Source organism: Zootoca vivipara, chromosome 8 (assembly GCF_965207765.1).
Source record: "Zootoca vivipara chromosome 8, rZooViv2.hap1.1, whole genome shotgun sequence".
Taxonomy (NCBI): domain Eukaryota; kingdom Metazoa; phylum Chordata; class Lepidosauria; order Squamata; family Lacertidae; genus Zootoca; species Zootoca vivipara.
This window is the reverse complement of record NC_142591.1, coordinates 47,090,220-47,111,057: the sequence shown is the minus strand read 5'-3', so window position 1 is coordinate 47,111,057 and position 20,838 is coordinate 47,090,220. Positions and strand designations below refer to the sequence as shown.

General features: G+C 44.9%; 1 protein-coding gene and 1 long non-coding RNA gene across 6 annotated transcripts in view; one reads left to right on the top strand and one right to left on the bottom strand.

Annotated features, from left to right (window-relative positions):
* Positions 1-12,576, bottom strand: part of LOC148684838 (uncharacterized) — an 83,643-nt gene extending 71,067 nt beyond the window's left edge. For 2 of the 3 annotated variants that reach the window (XR_015951471.1, XR_015951473.1), the window contains exons 1-3: positions 12,429-12,570; positions 9,816-9,885; positions 9,510-9,618 (exon numbers count right to left, since the gene is read on the bottom strand). This is a non-coding gene — a long non-coding RNA (uncharacterized LOC148684838). Of the gene's footprint in view, positions 1-9,509; positions 9,619-9,815; positions 9,886-12,428 lie in introns of all 3 variants that reach the window. The other variant, XR_015951472.1, reaches the window with a different exon arrangement.
* The window catches only part of KLHL14 (kelch like family member 14), a 62,979-nt gene that overhangs the window by 695 nt on the left and 41,446 nt on the right, over positions 1-20,838 (top strand). Inside the window, exons 1-2 of one of the 3 annotated variants that reach the window (XM_060277849.2) lie at positions 3-590; positions 1,718-2,728. In XM_060277849.2, the coding sequence (XP_060133832.1) occupies positions 1,761-2,728 (968 nt within the window). In that variant the 5' untranslated portion in view covers positions 3-590; positions 1,718-1,760. Of the gene's footprint in view, positions 1-2; positions 604-1,717; positions 2,729-20,838 lie in introns of those variants that run through there. The other 2 variants (XM_088675452.1, XM_060277848.2) reach the window with 2 other exon arrangements.

Here is a 20,838-nt window from a genome sequence, read left to right as displayed (position 1 = left end):
GGTCTAACCGTCTTGAGTATTTCTCTCTCTCTCTCTCTCTCTCTCTCTCTCTCTCTCTCTCTCTCTCTCTCTCTCTCTCTCTCTCTCTCGGCTTGTTTATTGTCGTGAAAACGGGGCGTGTGTGTGTGCGTGTGGTTTCCGTGGGCTTAGAAGTATGTGGCGATCGGTGGGGGGGGGGGTGCACTTATGTTACACGCACGTCTTTGGAGAATAAACTCCGGTTGCAAGAAATGGTCAAAGGAGGAAGAAAGAAGGGGAGGGCGGATGAGAGGTGTGTGTGAAAGGGGGGGGGGAATGACCGGGTCCACTTAAAGGGAGAGGCTCTTGGAGATTTCTGAAACCCCGACTGTTGGGAGGCAAGGGAAGTGACCGGGGAAGGAGACCTCCCTGCCACCTGGCCACAGGCGAAGGCGAAGACTGCAAGCGCTGCCGACCAGAAGGGGAAGCTACAATGGACGTAGCAGCCCTCGCCGGGATCCCGCAGAGAAGCCGTGGCGGCGGCGGCGGCGCTGACTGTTGCTGCGGAGGGCTCGGCTCTGCCGGAGGCGGGCGACAGCCAACGCGGGTCTCTTTCCCCTCAGCGCGAGCAGGTGCAACTCCCAGGTTAAGGCTCGGTGTATTGATTCCCCTCAGCCGCCGCCGCCGCCGCCGCCGCCCTCGCCCTCAGAGTCCAGGCGACTTTGGCTTGGGGAGCTCCGGCTCCCAGCGGCGCAGTGGCACTTTCCCCCGCCCGCCCGCCTCTTCCTTCTCCTTCCCTCATGCCCCCCAATCTCTTTCTCTCTCTCTCTCCCCACCTCACATCCACCCACCTCCCCACTCGAACTTCCCAGAGTTGCCGGAGTTAAAGCGGCGCCGCCTTCAGCCCACAGGAAAAGCAACCCGCGCAGAATCAACGCCAGACCGCAGGGGGACTCGGCCTGCCTCTCTCCCCGCTTTGCCCAATGCAGTGCAGCACGCGCAGCGAGAGGCGGCCGGAGTTGGGTGCACACCGCTGCCCCCTCTCCTCTCCCACAGACGAGGACATTCCTTCCTCCCCCCCCCCCCGCCCTCGCGGTGCTGCTTCAAGGCGAAGCGTCTCGAGGTTCTGCAGACGCCGTCCCTCGCAAAGGCGGGAAAGGCGCAGTTTGGGGAAGGGGAGGGGCATCCGCCAGGGGCATCTTCAGGCAGGCTGTCTGAAATAGCGGCCTAGCCGCCCTAGACTTTGGCCAGGGCTGCGTGTTTTTTCCACCCGCCCTCTCTTTCGTCTGGATAGTTTCTCTAAGAGTTTCCGCCGCTTGCCGTACAAGCCAAAACTCTACCCCACCTTCCTTTCCCGCCTCCTGCGAAGGGAGCAGCAGCAGCAGTGTGGCGCGCAAGTGGCGCGCGCGCCTCCTCCGCTCCTCCCGGGTTGAAAGAAAGTAGTTGCCCACGAGCCGTGTCCCACCCCCACCCCAGTCATTTCGGGAGGGAAGCTGCAGCAGCAGTGCTTGCTGGAGATGAAAGCCCAAGCCCCGTGGCGGGGGGGCCAGCACACCGAGAGTTTTAAGCAGCCCAAAGCCCGCCGTGGCGGCGGCGGGGGCAGCTGAGCAGGACGCGTCTCAGTGCTTGCGATAAGGATGGACACACCAGGCCTGTAGAAGCTCCGTGTTTGTTCTTGTGTGCCCCCCTCCACCCCCAACCTCTCAACCACTCGTTTCCTCACCCCCACCCCACCCCGCCTTGCCCCCTCTTTGCCCAGGTCGGAGGAGGCTTTCCAGTCAGGTGCGCTGAGGTTGCCCGCCATGTCCAGGTCCGGGGACCGAACGTCTACCTTCGACCCGAGCCATAGCGACAACCTGCTCCACGGCCTCAACCTGCTGTGGAGGAAGCAGCTCTTCTGCGACGTGACCCTGACGGCGCAAGGCCAGCAGTTCCATTGCCACAAGGCCGTGCTGGCCTCGTGCTCGCAGTACTTCCGATCGCTCTTCTCCAGCACCGCCGGAGGAGGAGGAGGCGGAGGCGGAGGAGGCGGCGGGGGGAGCGGGCACCACCACCACCACCCGCTGGGCGTCGGACCAGGTGCTCAGGACGGCCTATCCTCCAAAGAGCAGCAGCAGCAGCAGCAGGAAGAGTCCGGCACGCCCTCCTCGTCCCCGGAGGACAAGCTGCTGGCCAGCCCGCGGGCCATCAACAACCTGGTGCTGCAGGGCTGCTCGTCCATCGGGCTGCGCCTGGTGCTCGAGTACCTGTACACGGCCAACGTGACCCTGTCCCTGGACACGGTGGAGGAGGTGCTGTCGGTCAGCAAGATCCTGCACATCCCGCAGGTCACCAAGCTGTGCGTGCAGTTCCTCAACGACCAGATCTCGGTGCAGAACTACAAGCAGGTGTGCAAGATCGCCGCCTTGCACGGCCTCGAGGAGACCAAGAAGCTGGCCAACAAGTACCTCGTGGAGGACGTGCTGCTGCTCAACTTCGAGGAGATGCGCGCCCTGCTGGACTCGCTGCCTCCCCCCGTGGAGTCGGAGCTGGCGCTCTTCCAGATGTCCGTGCTGTGGCTGGAGCACGACCGAGAGACCCGCATGCAGTACGCGCCGGACCTCATGAAGCGCCTGCGCTTCGCCCTCATCCCGGCCCCGGAGCTCGTCGAGCGGGTCCAGTCGGTGGATTTCATGCGGACCGACCCCGTCTGCCAGAAGCTGCTTCTGGACGCCATGAACTACCACCTGATGCCCTTCAGGCAGCACTGCAGACAGAGCCTGGCCAGCAGGTAAGGGAAGGCGAAGCGGGCGGGCGGGGGGGGGGGTTCAATTCAGACAGAAGCCTGCGGGGGGGGGTGCCAATTGAGACAGAAGACTCATACTTTGCATGGGATTAGCTGCGTGTGTACATGGAACTTGAGGTTCAAAAGTTGACTTCAGCACTACAGAGCTGTGAGCAAAACAGGGACAGCGCCTGGCTGAGGGACCTTGCGGAACAGAGTTAAGGGGTGGGTTGAACCCATTGGCACTGGATGAAAATAGAGAGGAAATATATTGGGGGGGGTATCATGTCTCAAAAAGGAGCCATGGCTTAGATATTCGGGGTCCTTTAAAGATGCTGCAGCTGTTTTGGATAGTCACTTCCTACTGCATCAATAACACGTGCAGAAAGTTTGCAGACAACTGAAGCTGAACCCTTATGTGGAAAGAAGTCACATAGGGGGTTACTTCTCAGTAGACCTATATAGGATTGTGCTGTGGATTTCTGCTTGTGCTCTTGTGGGTGAGCTGTGATAAAGGATACAGGTCAGTTCCTTGTGTAATGCACTTGGATGAAAGTTCGGGCTGTAGGTAAAGTTCAAGCTTGCCCTGTTTGAGACCTGTCAAAATGTAATGAGGAATTGCACCCACACTTTTCTGGAAGATGCTTTGTTGATACAGCCCATGGTGAGGTTTTTTGAAGAAAGCAAAATACTTTTTAATTTTTTTTTAAATTTGTTTGATTTAGGGGAGGGGAGGACAAAAAGAGGATACAGTTTTGAAAAAGGGAAGGAAAACTTCAGTAACAGGTTGTGAGGTTCTCCTTAAGTGTTAAGCTGCCCAGTCACTGAACCATAGCTGTCAAGTTCTCCCTTTTTTTAAGGGAAATTCCCTTATGCTGAATAGGCTTCCTCACGAGAAAAGGGAAAACTTGACAGCTATGCACTGAGCTACAGTACTTGTTAGAGGTGCTGTGCACAGCAAGCAAGACTGATGTCAAGGGAAAGTGGAATGTGCTGGATAATTTAGGAGACGTCTCTTAAAATACAATATGGGGAGAAAATTGGATGGGCAAAGAGCCATGGCTTAGTAGCATCAGTTTTAAATCCCATTATGATCTCCTTGGGCCCTTTCTACAGGGATGGTATCTTGCCAGCTCCTCATCTTTCTACTGTGGGAGTTACCACAATTCTTTCTGATATAAGCTCTGTTCCCATGATACTACAATGCAATGTACAAGTTATATTTAACAGCAAAAAGTACAACTTAAAATGTGTTAATCATTAACATGCTTCACATTATTCCCAGTTTAATGTTTCACCTGTTTCATAAAACAATCCAAAATACAGTGCAGATGTCTGGGTTTACATCTAGCTCTTAAAGTACTTTCTATGCTTCCTTGTAATACTGTCATTGATAAAATGCAGGTATTGCCCAGGAATAGTCATGATGTCATAGTGTTTGTGTCTGTGACATCATATATATTTTCCTGTTAAGTGAGTGAATGAACCATAATGTTGAAAACAAAGGGCAAAATACATGATAAAAATATTTTAAATTGCTACTTTGGGAAATGAAAGAGATGGGAACTGTTTAATATATTTTTGGGTGTAGCTATGCCTCTTTTTTGTTGTATGTATTAATATCAAAGTCTGCACATGTCACAAAACTTTTATTTTGTCTTTTTAATATATGGTTAACAGTGAATTGTTATTAATGTGGCATGATCGGAAAGAGTGTTGTGAGATTCATAGTGTTTTGCATATTATGGTGTTTTATTTCCCTGTACAGAACTCCATGTTTAACTTAAACAGTTAACTTTAGCAGAGGATAGCTGCAGAGCATCTGGCTTTCTTTGTCTCTAGAGAGGCTTTGTAAAATATCCAACTACACTTAGTGTATCTTAGTGCCAAGTATTAGGAAAAATTGTAATAGGAACACTAAGAAATTTAAAAGCACATTTGAGGCCTTAACAGTAACATGTCTGGCAACTGTCTCTAGGATAATATTTTGGCTTTTGAAATACAGACTACATTGCCTATTTCAGCCTCAATTCTGCACACCACCTGGGACATGATGGGGTTTCTGTTGTGGTGGATTGCTGAGATACCAGGCTGTTTGGTTCAGTGCAGATACCTTCCAGCTTCACTGGTCCATATCATTTGAAGGATATGTAGTGGTGTTCTGACCACTGAATGTTTACAGGTGTCAGGGATGCTGCTACTTCTGCAGCTGGAAGCTATCTTTTTCTTTTAAGCAAAAAAATGCACAGAACAGACATAGTCTGACCTTATTCTGTAGTCATTAAGGCTGCAATCCTTTACCTGCTAACCTGGGAGTAAGCCCCACTGAACTAAATGGGACTTCCTACTGAGTGGATATGTATGGACTTGCAGTGTTATGGAACTATGGGTTGAATCCATCTATGTTATCTTCAAAATAGACCCATTAAAATTAATGGGCCTAAGTTAGTCAAGCCCATTAATTTCAATGGGTCAACACTGAATATGACTAACATTGAATACAACCCAGTATTTCTCACTTTTGTACTCAAATGTGGATGCTGATTTAACTTGTTTGTTGCACATATAACATTGTATGGACATATTGAGAGTATTAAAACAAATTAACCTCTGTAGTCATATTAAAACTTTACTCTAGATATTATCATTGATATCCATTAATGATCTACTCTTGCATCTTGATAGTTCAACTTTCTTTAATATTCCATAATTATTCCACGATACTGTACTAGCATATACACAAAAAGATAAATAAATCAAAGATGTTCATAAGCAAAGCATATTTTTATATGCACTCAATTAAGGTTTTTCACTGTTCCATATGACTTAATTAAAACTGAAGAAATTAAATATAAAATTTTAAACTAAACAAATGATAATCCTTGAAAGCTTAACATTAAATAAAAGAGATTCTTTAAAAGGCATGGGAACATTATTTGGAATTATTTGGGGGAAAGCATATTGAAAACTTATTGAACAAAGTAGTCTGATAGATAGAAATGAATATAAAGAATGATTTCCAGACATGATTATTGGTTTCCAGGGAGCAATAATGGCATAGGTAAATTAGAACTACATGAAATATTTTATGAGGTGTTGATAAGGGATACTTATGAATATGGTTCTTTTTAAAAGAAGCCAGTTTCTTTCTGAGAGGTAAATAGTTAAGTGGCATAGACATCTGCTTAGTACTCTATAATGAAGAAACATAGAATTACACACCTGCTCTTAAAGACTGATTAACATCCTGCTGCAGACTCCCATTTACTTTAATGGGGGCTGTATCAGGCCTTTAGCATAATTTGATAACTGTCTTCCTGATTTGCTTAAAATTGCACTTTTGTTCCTAATGCACTACTTAAAACTATAGCATGCAGATGCTTTGGGATTTGCCCTATTTGCAAACTTTAAACTCCCACTAAAGAGAAAGGGTAAACAGCCAAAAGCTTGAATTATGATTCTCAAGTCGCTCTCTGGAAGTAGTAATTTTATGTATCTTTTGTATTGCAGCCCTAAAATAAGATAATACTTTTATCACTGCTGCAAAACAAGTGCACATATTTGAAACTATAATACCTTTGATGATGGTCTGTCTCAAAATGAAAGCCTTCAATTGATGCAAGACCATAGCCAACATTTATTACATTTCAAATGCATTATATAGATCATACCAATATTCTAGTTCTAGAGAATCAGTAGTAAAGTAAGATATACTTTTCACCCATAAAATGTAAATATTTGTTCTAAAAACTATGGAAAATGTATTTTTCCATAAGAAAGAAATCATAAAATTTCAGAGTTTAGTGGAACTTAAGCCTAAGAATTGTATACAACTTTGCTTCAGGATGAGAACAGAAACTGCGTGGGGGCGGCGGGGCAGCAGCAGAGGCCCCATTAACTAAAGTGGTATCTCAGGTTAAGAACAGTTTCAGGTTAAGAACGGACCTCCAGAACGAATTAAGTTCTTAACCCGAGGTACCACTGTACAGCTTTATACCCTGTAAAGTGCTGAATATAACATGCATGATTTGCCCCCTCCCCTCTCTGCTTTACACATAAAGGGAGAGATTTAAAGTTTCCATTTGCAGTTTGTAACAAGCAACAGTTTCCTGTTTTGTATGAATATGAGAAACTGTGGTTCATTCAAACCACAATTTGTTAACAAGCCACGATAGCACACTATGCTTTGGTTCAATATCCAGATTTGTTAACTAATTATGATTTCTACAAACAAGAGTCTCTCGTGTTCAGATGAAATAGGAAACCGCAGTTTGTTACAAACTGTGAATCAAAGCTAAATCTTGTTACACACAAAGGAGTGAGGGATAAAGTACAGTTATGAGGATCATGCATGTATTGACAAACCATGATGTTGTGACTTCTGAATTGGGCTTCTGCGTTAACTCTCAGTTGCTGAATGAAGAGGCAAATGCTAAGATGCATATATGGGGATCGTAATGTTTATATGGCTTGCTAGAGGTAATAATAAAGCATCAACTTCAGCTTTCCCCCTTATTTGACTAGCAACCAGTCATCAGTGTCCTGGTGGCAGAAACTCTTCCTTGCATTACAGCTTATGGTTTTCTTGGTGACTGGTTTTAAAGATGATAATTTCCTTTGCATTTTCAATTACATTTTAGAGCTGTGAATTGAAAGAATTGGAATCAAAGAGGGAGAGTTTACTTTGTTCCCACACTTTCCCCATAAACTGAGAAAAATGAAATAGCTCTCTCCAGGCAAGTGGTTTCACTTTTGCCTCTCAGCAATTGGAAGAAGTTGGATGTTTGAAAGGGCTCTTTTGGTTTTTCTACTAATCTTGGTTCACTAGGAAGTCTTAGCAAGAAAAGATCATGATACCTCTTCCTCCCACCTGTTTTGCAGCTCACTACCATTTGCCTGGGTGCCTGGGCTCTTTCTTCACGTCTCATATATTGATAGTTACAGTGACTGTGCAATGGAAATCAGGTTGGACTTTTCAAGACAATGGTTTACATGTTTAGTCAGAACTCTGTAATTTTTGCCTCTTTCACCACTGAGTAGAACTTAGTTGTCTAAAAGTGGTACCTTAGGTTAAGAACAGTTTCAGGTTAAGAACGGACCTCCAGAATGAATTAAGTTCTTAACCTGAGGTACCACTCCATAAGTATGGTTGAAATCCTAGTTGCAGTCTGTGTATGCTCACTGCTCTTTGTAGGCACCATAATCAAATATTAACTAAGGAAGGGGAGAGCTGGCACTTGCTTGAGATGAGGGGCTTTGGAGACCCTTTCTCCTGTTTGGTTTGGGTGCAAGTGTGAGGGGAAAGGGTTTGAAGCTGCATGTTCTTGTAAGCCAGTTGTATTCCCCTGCAACACATACACAAACGGTTCTCCTCTCAGTTTAAAGATTCCTATTGGAAGGAAATTGGTCTTGGAGGCAATAGTTGATAACGTGTGCCATGCAAGCCTACTTGTGGAGGGTTTGTGCCTGAATGCCACTCCCATGCTGGCAATATTCACTGGCAGTAAGCAGGCAACATGCATGTCCAGACCAGAGGGTTTGCTAAAGTTGGGTTCATGGGGCTTGAGCACCAAATCTTCTTCTAAGTGCCCCAAGTGTTTCTGTGTGGGTAATGAATTTGGGGGAAATGGAATTGCGAAGGGTCAATTTGGGTAGGATATTAATTTGGAAGAATAAATGTGTTTAGAGAGATAATTTGAAAGTGAATTTAATTGATTTGGATAAAGATATGTTGGGAAATTAATTGGGAGTAAAAGAATTGAAGGGGGGCTGATTTTAGGTGCTCTGGGTAGGGTGCAAATTAACTGAAGAATTTACACAGGGCGATTTGGCTGGGAAATAGGCTGACTTGCCTTTTCTGACATTTAAATTTGCATCTATACACATTAGCATATGCCCCCCCCAAACCTTTAAATACCTAAATTTTCCCCTGGTACAGACCTCAGCCCCATTGGGTTTGGAGACTGAGGGAGCTTGCTTTAAAAAGAAAAAGTAAAGGCAAGTTTATCATAGTTCAGTTGGTAGAGCATTCAAGTAGAGTATGATTCTCTTAATTTTAGGGTCATTGGTTTGAGCCCCATGTTGGTCAAAATATTCTTGCATTTCAGGGGATTGGACTAGATGACCCTTGTGGTCCCTTCCAACTCTAAACGTAAAGGACCCCTGACAGTTAAGTCCAGTCGCAGACAAGTCTGGGGTTGTGGTGCTCATCTCACTTTACAGGGCGAGGGAGCAGGCGTTTGTCCACAGACAGTTTTTCTGGGTCATGTGACCAGCATGAGTAAGCTGCTTCTGGCGAAACCAGAGCAGCGCACAGAAACACCCATCGGAAGGTATCTACTTGTACTTTTTGGCGTGCTTTCGAACTGCTAGGTTGGCAGGAGCAGGGACCGAGCAACAGGAGCTCATCCCATTGCAGGGATTCAAACCGCCGACCTTCTGATCGGCAAGAGGCTCAATGGTTTAGACCACAGCGCCACCCGCGTCCTTCCCTTCCAACTCTACAATTCTGTGATTTCATGATTCCTATATATATTTAGAGGTTCCTCTAACCTCTAAGGACCCACTTGAATGTTCCTGCTTCCCCATTTGGCCACCCTGCTCATCCCTATGCAGCATACTTTCAATGACAATAAAGATATCTTATCTTATGGTTGTTGCCTTCCATCTCACAAGGCAAAACTTTGAAATGGAGCTGAATGGAGGCCTGCTGTTTAAGTGAAGGTGGGGGGGTAAAACAAACAAGCCAAAAATAACTCACTAAGCACATTCAGATCCTTCAGCTTACCTTAGTTTGCTGTTTAGTTCTCTGCCAGTATCTCTTATTATTGAATCTATAACACTCTGTATCAAATGGATGGCCTTCTGCCAAACGAATTAATTTGAAGGCTGCTTTTCTGTGTAGAGAAAGAACCATGTGAGACAACATCTGCCTTCTGAGGTCAAGTATTATAAATGTGTCATAATAAGTCAAGTAGTACCGTGATTATTGTGGGACTGAAAGTGGGAGATGAGACTGGCAAGCTATCACAAGCATTTTGGCACAGCTCTTTTATATATGAAATACCTCACTATGTTCATCTACTCAACCCACCTGGATTATCTGCTGCTCCTATTTTGTACTCTTTTTGTGAGCTGTGTAGTGTTTAGAGATGTCTCTCTACCTAGTAGACAAAAAAACATGGAGATAAATTTTATCTATGAATCATATATGTATCTTGTATTTTTTCCTGTATCTTGTATTTTTTCCTGAGGAGCTCAGAGCTACAACCCAGTTCCCAGATTTTGTCTTTCCTCTGTTCCATTCCTGACACTGGGTTTCATATACAGTGGGTTTCATATACTGGGTTTCATATACGAGCTATTTGACACCCGACATTTCGAGTTACGAGCAGAAAAAGTGGCCACGCGCTTACGATTTTTCCGACATCCGAATGGAAAACCCGTTCGTGGCTAGATGCGGTTTCCTCGACTTACGAGTTTTTAGCTGCGGTTTCCTCGACTTAAGAATTTTTCCATTTCCAATGCATTCCTATGGGAAACCGTGTTTCCTATGGGAAACTCGACTTAAGAAGTTTTTGACCTACGAGTGTGCATTTGAAAAGGATTGAATTCGTAAGTCGAGGTCCCACTGTATTCAGCTTTTGTGTTTTTGAGCAGACTCTTGTATCCAATCTAAGTTTGATCAAATTTTCCATGGATTCCTCTGATGGATTCTTATGTGAATCCCTAATTGCCTTAGCCAGAACTTTCTTAGCCACTTTGCATTGACCATCAAACCAGCCAAGGTGTGTTGATTGTGTTGATTATTAATTGTACTAAATAGGGCCCGAGTTCTGCTGGAAGACATCAACAATATTTGGAAATTTGCTCATAAAAAGTTGACGCAAGCTGGTCAGATGATTACTATACGTTGGCATCCATCTGTCTCAAGAGACAATGGAATGTGCCTCCAGTGATGAAGTCAAACTGCTGTGCTAGCAGCACCTCCCTGGGGTGCAAGCCTGGGCAGTATGTATAGAGGTCCTAGGTTGCCCAGACAACAACCCCTCCCTCGGTCTCACTGATGTGGTCCAAAGGAAAGCAGAGCCATACGTTTGGCACCAGCTTGGCTGCAAGAGTTGCCGAAAGGAAGTGCCATCCAACTGCCTTAGGCTTAATAAATTAAATATTGTCCCCTGGCCACCAATATATCCACATCGCTTAGAATAGATAACTACAGATTCAGAATAACAGCTCCAACCCTGAAGCTTTCCCCCAGTGCCCTTTGGCAATAGTCATTGGAGGTCATCAGGAGAAATGGCAGTCACAGTGGCATAATAAATCCCTAACTTCAAAATAGCACCACAGTTTATGGTTGGCACAATCGATGCAGAGTAATCAAATATGCAAAAACATAGCAGAAACTCCCAATAGGAATGCTGTCAGCTGTTCAATAAATAATAATAATAATCTCTGTCACTGGTTCTTAAAACTAGGAGTCATTTTAAAGAACAAAAAAAGTATTTCCTGGCATTGGATTTGCAGCTAAGTTATTTGTTACCCTGGAACATTTTCATGAAGATCATGGCTCCAAATATTTCTAGTGGCATATATCTCTTGCTGTGTCATTGGAAGGGAGATAACTGATTTAGCTCAAATAAACCCTGCCAAGATTAACAGAAGCTGACTGATCAGGGGGAGGCTGCAGAAAGTAATGGCTGAGACAGCAGACTTTTTTAAAAAGAAGCCTCAGAGGGAAATGGATAACTAGCCATAACAAAGGAACAAACATTACTTTTAGAATTCCTATGAGACTTTAATAATCTTAAAATGGGATTTGGGGTGCAATATGTGCAGTGTTTCAATAGAGCAAATTAAGGAGATAAATCGGGGCTGCATAATTTCTTATCACGTACCAGCTTGCTCCCTTCACAGATAGGGAGGAGAGACGCATTCATGTTCTTTAAAGCAGTGTTTCTCAACCTTTTTTGGGCCACGGCACACTTGTTCCGTGAAAAAAATCACGAGGCACACCAGCCATTAAAAAAGTTAAAAAAATTAACTCTGTGCCGCCCTATATTATAATTATGACTGTAAGAAACACTTGCCAAATATTGCTTTCCGGCGGGTCAGTGCTGTGTATTGGCAGCCGCCAGGCTCGTTTGCACTGAGCTTTGGGAAAGAGGAGGAGAAATATTGCTTTCCGGCGGGTCAGCGCTGTGTATTGGCAGCCGCCAGGCTCGTTTGCACTGAGCTTTGGGAAAGAGGAGGAGAAATATTGCTTTCCGGCGGGTCAGCGCTGTATATTGGCGGCCGCCAGGCACGTGACAATGCAAATCGCCCTTCTCGTCGCCGCACGTCGCGGCACACCAGCCAGCGTCTCGCGGCACACTAGTGTGCCGCGGAACAGCGGTTGAGAAACGCTGCTTTAAAGCACAGCTCTCCATGATGTCAGACCTCAGACACTATGATCAAAGACAGTGTTGCCTTGTTTTCTCCAGGACACTATGTTTTGATTTTTCTGTACAAACCTGAAGTAATGGTGAGACAGTACAATCAGCAAGAATCTGACTAATAGGAAAAGTGAAAACTTGTATATCCAGTTCACTAAAGGGTTAAAAAATCCCTATTAACCTGCCTAAAGGGAGAATGTACAGCAGACAACTTGTCAAGAATTTGTTGAATTGCTCATCACTGTAAATAGTGTTAGTATAATACATCCTACCTGTCCGACTCATACATATGTACAAGAGCATGGCCTCAGGGCTCGTAGTTCAGTCACCTTGCTAAAGCTATAGCAGGTCCAGGTCTGGGTCTGGTCAGTTCCTGGATGGGACACTGTATGGAAACCCCGATTTATGCCACCTGGAATTCTGTGGAAGAAAGGCAGGATAAATAAATATAGAAATAAAATGTATAGTAAATAGCACATTGAGGGGCCAGAAAACCCCATAAGCCAGTGGAAGGACTACTTCTGTGGGTTGACATTTGTTACCAGCATCACCCAACCTCTGATTCCACTCCCTCCTGGAACTCAGAGTTTATCACTAACTGCCAGGAACCAGAGGAGACTGCCCCTACCACACCATCATATCACTAATAATATGGCAGTAAAAATCCATAGTAAAAATCTTTACTGTGGATTTGAGACATATGGCACTTTAGAAACCAATCCTAGCTAAATAGCTATAACAAATAAAAATAGTGTATTGCAATACAATGAATAAATGCAGCCTGTTATATGTCTGTGAAGTTGGGCACGCTCTTCCAAGTCTAGCTAGCAGTATTTAGAGTTGGGGAGTGGGCCCATCTCTGCCATCACATCTCTGTCAGCCCCTCACACTGCTGCTATCCATTCCCTGGGAGGGCGCATCTGGTGTGAGGAGCCAGCTCTGTGTGTCTAGGCTCTCTCCATGACATGGTTCTCTGATTGCACAGGGTTCCACATCATGACAAGCAGAGTTTGAAACTCCCATTGTTCTTGGCATATTTTGCAACAGGGAAATTAGTGCAAGTAGTTTCTGAAATCTGGGTGCGGTACTGTGCCTAAGATTTCAGAATAAAACTGCAGGATGGAAGGAAAGAAGGATATTTTTCTGCCTCCCCACTTCCAGCTGCTTTCTGAAGACTGGAGAAGAGACCCCCTTAAGAGCATTAGGGGGGTGGGCAGAGGAAGGACTAGACCATGTGAAAAATGAACATAAAAATTTAGCTTCAGTTCCTTCATTTTCAGCTTTGAATTCTTGTTATAAAAAAGTGTGCCTAGACATTCCATTCTTGCGCCCATAACCTAGGTTTAAGGTGCCATTTAGCTCCTAGCTTTCATATCTCAGTTTCTAACACCTGATGAACAAGGAATGGATAACTCTTTGGAAAGCTGCCTCTCCTCTACAGTTGTCCCCCTCAGTTTGTGTGCCTGTGATAGAGCAGCCACAGCCTCACTCTAGCTTCATGTAATTGTAATCACATGAGTTTGAATGCCCAACCAGTGCTGGAGTTCTGTACACTCTTCTGTGCCTAGAGCTGCAATTTCCAAATAGAAGATTGCCAAAGCTTTCTGAGTAGGTCACCATGCTGCCTGGGGTAAATCCTGAATGCAGTGTGATACAGTGAGCCTGTGGAGGCCAAGAAAATGAATCTGGTTCTAGTATTTGTGTGAGAGATTCATTTGAATGGGTTCAAGAAATTAAGCTCACCTACCTACTTACGTAGCCCCACAGGAAAGAAAGAAAGAAAGAAAGAAAGAAAGAAAGAAAGAAAGAAAGAAAGAAAGAAAGAAAGAAAGAAAGAAAGAAAGAAAGAAAGAAAGAAAGAAAGATCTATTAATGTTTGTCTAAACAAAATGTTTAATGATAAATCAAGATTACATGGTACAAATTTTCTGTTGGCCTGAGGCAAAAGCTGGTGATTCAGAAAGACAGTGAAGAAAAGACATAGTTGATGGTTCTCTTTCCCCAAAACATTTTTTAAAGGTAATGGCAATCATAAGGGTGCAATCATAAGGGTGCAACCCCCAGGTCTGCAAGAGCAAGTTTCCAGATAATATTTCTAAGAGAACCTCACTAAGGAAATCATTTCTGTGGATGATTTGATGTCGGCTGCGGGTGGGGTTGGTAGGACCGGAGTGTGCACTTTCAATGCACAAAGGGCTAAGCAAGGCTTTATTGTTTCTGTGTTCAGAATTGCAGCCTCCTGGGGCTGATTTTTCTTTAAAACAAACACCAATATTGGTGCATTTTTGTATCAGTAATCTGAAGGAGGGATACAGCAAGATGAAAGGAAAATACTTCAAAATGTTGCAAAAGCACTTGGGATCCAGTTATGTGACTTAACAAGAATAGCATAATCAAACCAATAGGTGAAATCAGTTGTGTTGGCCTGGCTATTTCATGTTCATAAAAGAAAGGAAAGGTGAATGAAAAATGTAGCGTGGCTACCAAGGAAGTGGCCACACAAAGTGAAAGAAGAAATAATTTTAAGACACAAGTATTAACTTTTGCAAAAGAAACAAGTGAGGAGAAGACACTGTACTGTAGTTACATATATAAAAGAAAAATCAGGAGGAATCGGGAACAAGATACACATTATTCCTGTTTGTTTCCTTTTCCTTTTTTGTAAGATTTCCACTTCAGTGTTTAATACTGCCTTTAAATTGTCTGCTGTTAGAATCCTCACATAAACCTCCAGCTTTTGGGGGGGGGGAACTTGCAGGAAAAACCAAAATAATAGGACTTCTTTTCTAAGCAGAACTCCAGCTCTGGACTTTGTGACTTGCACATCAGCTGTCTTCTTTCTTTTGCAGATTACCCCTTCTCTTTGTTTTGTTTTGTTTTGTTTTGTTAATCCAATCCCTTCTTTACAAGTTCTTCACATAACAGGTGAACATAGAAGCCAAACCCCCCCCCCCCCACACACACACACAAAAACCAGTTGGGCAGGTCTTAAAATTGAGTGGAACAAATATTTATGGTTACAGGTAGGTAGCCGTGTTGGTCTGGATCGAAGTAAAATAAAAAAATTCCTTCAGTAGCACCTTAAAGACCAACTAAGTTTTTATTTTGGTATGAGCTTTCGTGTGCATGCACACTTCTTCAGATACAAATATTTATGTTATGCTAATGAATTTATTCCATCTGCAGAATTTGGAAATATTTAATTCAAGAGCCCCCCCCCCAAAAAATGTCTCTGGAGCGTTTCACATATGTATGTTCATATTTGTAAACATGTTTTTTGACATTCATACTTTATAACTTGAAAAGTCTTAGGTGTAGATAGACCTAAAATATAATAGCTTGATTCATGTTTCACTAACCCAAACATTGGTTTAGTGTAAAAGTGTGGGCTAATGGAGAGGATCTCAAGCCACTTTGCTCCTCCCCAGTCCTTTTTTGCTTCTGTGTGGAGTTATGAGAAGGTTTGGCTTAGCACAGGCATCCCCAAACTCGGCCCTCCAGATGTTTGGGGACTACAATTCCCATCATCCCTGACCACTGGTCCTGTAAGCTAGGGATGATGGGAGCTGTAGTCCCAAAACATCTGGAGGGCCGAGTCTGGGGATGCCTGACTTAGCATGTCATCTGAATCCAGGCTCGTGGTTAAGCTAGAGTTGCCATATTTCAAAAAGTAAAATTTCTGATACCCGCCACAATGTTGTTGAGCTTTTTTGGGGAACAACCCCAAATTGTTGAGTTTTTGGAGCTGTTTCTGCTGCTTTTTCCTTCCATCACATTGACATACATCTGAGTTTTCCTTGACATTTTGCTGATTTGGCAAAATTCCCCCCTGATGCCATTTTTACACTCGAAAACCAGCACATGGCGGACATTTTCCTGATGTGTGGCAAACCTAGGTTAAGCACTGTCCAGATTAAACACGAGCTCCAACCAAGGTTTGTTATTGGCTACAGCTTGTGGTTAGTCTGAAGAGAGCTTAATTATAAGCATGGGTTTAGACATTTCTAGGAGTCCACATGTTCACACACTCTTGCTAAACAATGTTTTGGCTTATAATAAATAATAATATAAAAAAATTATTTATACCCTGCCCGCCCCAGTCAAAACTGGGCTCAGGGCAGCTAACACCAATAAAATTACAATAAAACATAAAAAGCAATTAATTAAAATACAGATTAAAATACAATATTAAAATTTAAAATGCAGCCTCATTTTAAGTAGTCCATAAATCCAAGCCATGAGGGAGGAAAACACAGGGGTCAGACTAAGACCAACCCAAAGGCCAGGCGGAACAGCTCTGTCTTGCAGGCCCTGCGGAAAGATGACAAATCCTGCAGGGCCCTGGTCTCCTGTGAAAGAGCGTTCCACCAAGTTGGGGCCAATACTGAAAATGCCCTGGCTCTAGTAGAGGCCAATCTAGCCACCTTATGGCTCGGGATCCCCAGAGTATTGTTGTTTGTGGACCTTAAGGTCCTCCGCGGGGCATACCAGGAGAGGCGGTCCCATAGGTCACGTAATTAATAAGCTTGACTTATTAATAAGATGTGAAGTGGGCCTGAATTTTGAAACCATTAGAGGTTTCAGCATGGACAGCTATATCACTCCTATACCGTTTAGAACTGCTGAGGTATATATGGCTAGTTTGCACATAATATTAAGCCATGGTTAATAGCTTATCAGGGTCAAGCAGCATGGTAGTTCATGCTATCCAATTGCTTTGACTTCACCCCTACCCTGGTGTGAGTGGGAGCAACAAGCCATGAAGCCTTGTCTTGTCATTATGTCCATACTGGAATGTAGTCTGTTTCACCTTTACAAGCCATGGATCCATGTTGGCTAGTGACCATAGTTTGTTAGGTAAAGGTAAAGGGACCCCTGACCATTAGGTCCAGTCGTGACCGACTCTGGGTTTGCGCGCTCATCTCGCATTATTGGCCGAGAGAGCCGAGGGAGCTGACGTACAGCTTCCAGGTCATGTGGCCAACATGACAAAGCCGCTTCTGGCGAACCAGAGCAGCACACGGAAACACCGGTTACCTTCCCACCTATTTATCTACTTGCACTTTGATGTGCTTTCGAACTGCTAGGTTGGCAGGAACTGCTAGGTTGGCAGGAAGAAACTATTGGTATAAGGGAGGGAAACTAGGTATAAAAGGAGAATTCCTGCATGCCAAGATCCACTTTGGGGACAAGTAGTGAGAAAATCCCAACAGATGTTTAAAATCACAAAATATGCAGCAACGTTTAGCATGGAAATATAGGCTGTTAGACCTTTGAAATATGCCCTTCCAAGTTCCCCTTTCAAAGGTTGGATTCGTGTGCTTTTCCATACAGCATTCAGAAATAAAGTTTGCATTTTTCTTTTCTTTTACTATGTTATCAGCCTACGTCTACTGAATTCAGGGGATCTACTCTGAATGTGACTTAGCTAGATACCATTCTCAAGTTACAAATTCTATAGCACTTTTGGTGCCCAACTGTCTTCTATTTCTTTTTTTGTTGTAGCAATTGTATCAGCAATTTCCTTCTCTGTTCTGAGGCCCCACAAACTGCAGAAAGCCTTCCATAAATAGTTGATAGGATTTAACTGTGGATTGCTTTTATAATGTTGCATTTTTACTGATTTCTGGTAGTCATTTTTTATTTTTTAAAATCTCAGGATATTGGTGTGTGTGTTTTTTTTGGGGGGGGGGTGCAAAACATGTGCAGAAGCAAGCTTCTGCATGCATCTTTAAAGGGATTCCATACTGAATGTGTGGTTCCTCAGTCCAGCAGTATCTGTGCATGTGTAGATTCCTCAAATAAGCTGAAAATCACACCAAATCAGTTTTTGGCAGTGGAAACTGTGGTCTGTCTCAACAACCCACCTTCTCATTTCTCCACTGAACAGGTGACTGGCACACCTTGCAGTTGTTGGTTGTCAGTTTGGGTTGTTGTTGTGTGTTTTTTAAGAGGGCTACACATACGCAGCTCTGGTTTCTACATGTTCACATTGTGCAATTTGGGCCCAGGTATACATTACCTGTTACCACTATTTGGTAATTCATATCAGAGTGTCGCCAGTCATCCTGCACCTCAGACAAGACAACTTTTACTATTTTTTGTTTGTTCATAGTGCTATGAGGCTTGAAGATGTTTTTTTAGATGAATGTGAAATGCAAAAGCTAATAAAAAATTGAAATAAGCTTCTTTATTGGCCAAACTTACAATGGTTTTCAGAATTTTAAAGTACAAGTGAAGTTGATTGTGATAGAAATAGAACATGCTACAGAAGGCGGTTGGAATAAACAATTTACTCTCTCATTAAGGATGACCATGCTTAGGTGACTTATGGCTTAACGTTGCTCAGTCTCTTGTTATGTGTTCAGCCGTCCTTAACTCAAATTAAAACATGGTTTATTCTACTCCCCCCTTTGGAGAGATTGGGTAGAATGGAGCGTTATTGAAATTTTCATATATCAGGCATGAATCGGAAGGTAGTCCACGCTGACAGTGACTGTGGAGCTGATTCTGATCTCATGGGTCAAAGGGATCTCGAATTTAAATTTACTAACTTTGTTTCCTGCCTGCTAGCTATTCTGTGTCTGATTTCTTTTTAAGCAGGTAATAACTATCTTTTACTATAAGAGGCAGTCTTGGCATGATGGCTAAATATAAATTGGCAAATAAACTAACACCAAGCCCTATTTCTAGATCATATTCAATGCTACTCCTTTTGTAAATGAAACGTTTCCCTTGCTTGAATAATGTACTATCCAGAGGCCCACCTGTGGCACAAATGTCACAAATAGTGATTGTTTGATGTATAATGGTTTTTGCTACCCGTACATATTGTCATGTTATAGAAATAAAATTTTGAAAATGGGGGAGGGGCACAAAAACAAGTAGTGATCGTTCCAAGCATTATCTGAGAACAGTTTAGAACAGATACGTGATACTGTTCAATGTGAAGCAAGCGTTACAATCCTAAAAGTTCTGTAACTTGGTTAAAATTCTGAGCCAGAAAGTAAGTTAAGCTTTTCTCCCTCTCACCCACACCCACACCTCCAAGTCTCCTCCCATTCCCTTTCCTTTGTTGTTGCTTTGGTGAGGCACCAAGAGCTTGGGAAGTGAGCCCTTTCTTCCCTTCTCTCCTCACTGATGTCTGGTGTGCAGCTATGCTTGTGTACTAGATACAAGAAGTGCTGCAAAATGTCATTTCCCATGTCAGTGGTGCTGGAAAACCACATACCAGTGTGTCTGGCGCTGAGCCTTAAGTAACATGCAAGGTATTAGAGAAGGGAAGAAAGAGCTCCCACCTTCCCCCTGTCATCGCTGCTGTCACTAGAGCAGGCATTCCCAAACTGCGGCCCTCCAGATGTTTTGGCCTACAACTCCCATGATCCCTAGCTAACAGGACCAGTGGTCGGGGAAGATGGGAATTGTAGTCCAAAACATCTGGAGGGCTGAAGTTTGGGGATGCCTGCACTAGAGCAACAGAAAAGGCAAATGTGAGGGATGAAGCTGGTGTGTACCGGTAAATGCAGAGCCGTCTTTCCCATAGGGTTTAGTGGTGCGTCGCGCCAAGGCACCGGCCTCTCAGGGGTGCCGCAGCGAGTCGGGGAGCTGTGCGGCTTTGCCAGCGGCCTCCCCTTTCCCTGAACACCCACCAGCTGCGCCCCACCAACCATAAGGCTGGCGGGCATGCAGCTTCCCTCCCAAGCCTCCTCAGGAGGAGAGCAATCCCCGCAGAGGCTTAGGATGGAAGCCAAGCATATGACTGGCGGGTGCACAGCTTCCCTCCCAAGCCTCCCAAGCTACGGCCACCCCAACACTATCCATGGTAATTTGGGGGCGCTGGGCAGATATTTGCACCCCGACACCGCATCTGCTAAAGATGGCCCCGTGTAAATGGATCACATCCTATCATGCTCCAACATCATCATCAGGGTGCAGCCAAGTCTGAAACAGACTCAGAACTGGGTTTGAGAGAACTAAGCTATTTTCTGAGTTTGGGAGAAACTTGGGTTTGTTTGTTTTTAAGAGCCCAATTACCGTGTTTCCCCTTTTTTAAGACGTAGTCATAAAGTAAGCCATGGCAGCATTTTTAAGCATTTGCGAAAGATAAGACATACCCCGAAAATAAGACATACCTCCATGCCGTGTATGAAAACTAACACCCTCCTTATGGCCACTACTGGCAGTAAGATGTTGCTGAATTAGACTGAGATCCTATTTAAGTGACTAGATTTTGGATTTTAAAAGCGAGACCGCCAAGCGCCCCAGCCAGCCAGCGGGGCCTGGGAAGCGGCTGCTGTTGTAGTGGTGAGTGCATGGAGCGCCCGGCCGAGGAGACCTGCCGCCCGGCCGCCCGGAACCGGCTGCTGCAGAGCGGAGCGCTCCGGAGCGCCGAGCGCTCAGAGCACCCAGCAGCACCGGGCAGAGTGCTGGAGCCAGCGGCCTCGCCTCCGCCCGGCCGAGGAGACCTCCCGCCCCGCCGCCCGGAACAGCTGCTGCAGAGCGGAGCGCTCTGCAGCGCCGAGCGCTCAGAGTGCCCAGCAGCACCAGGCGGAGCGCCGGAGCCAGCGGCCTCGCCTCCGCCCGGCCGAGGAGACCTCCCGCTCCGCCGCCCGGAACGGCTCAGAGCGCCCTGCAGCACCGGGCGGAGCGCCGGAGCCTGCGGTCTTGCCTCCGCCCGGCCGA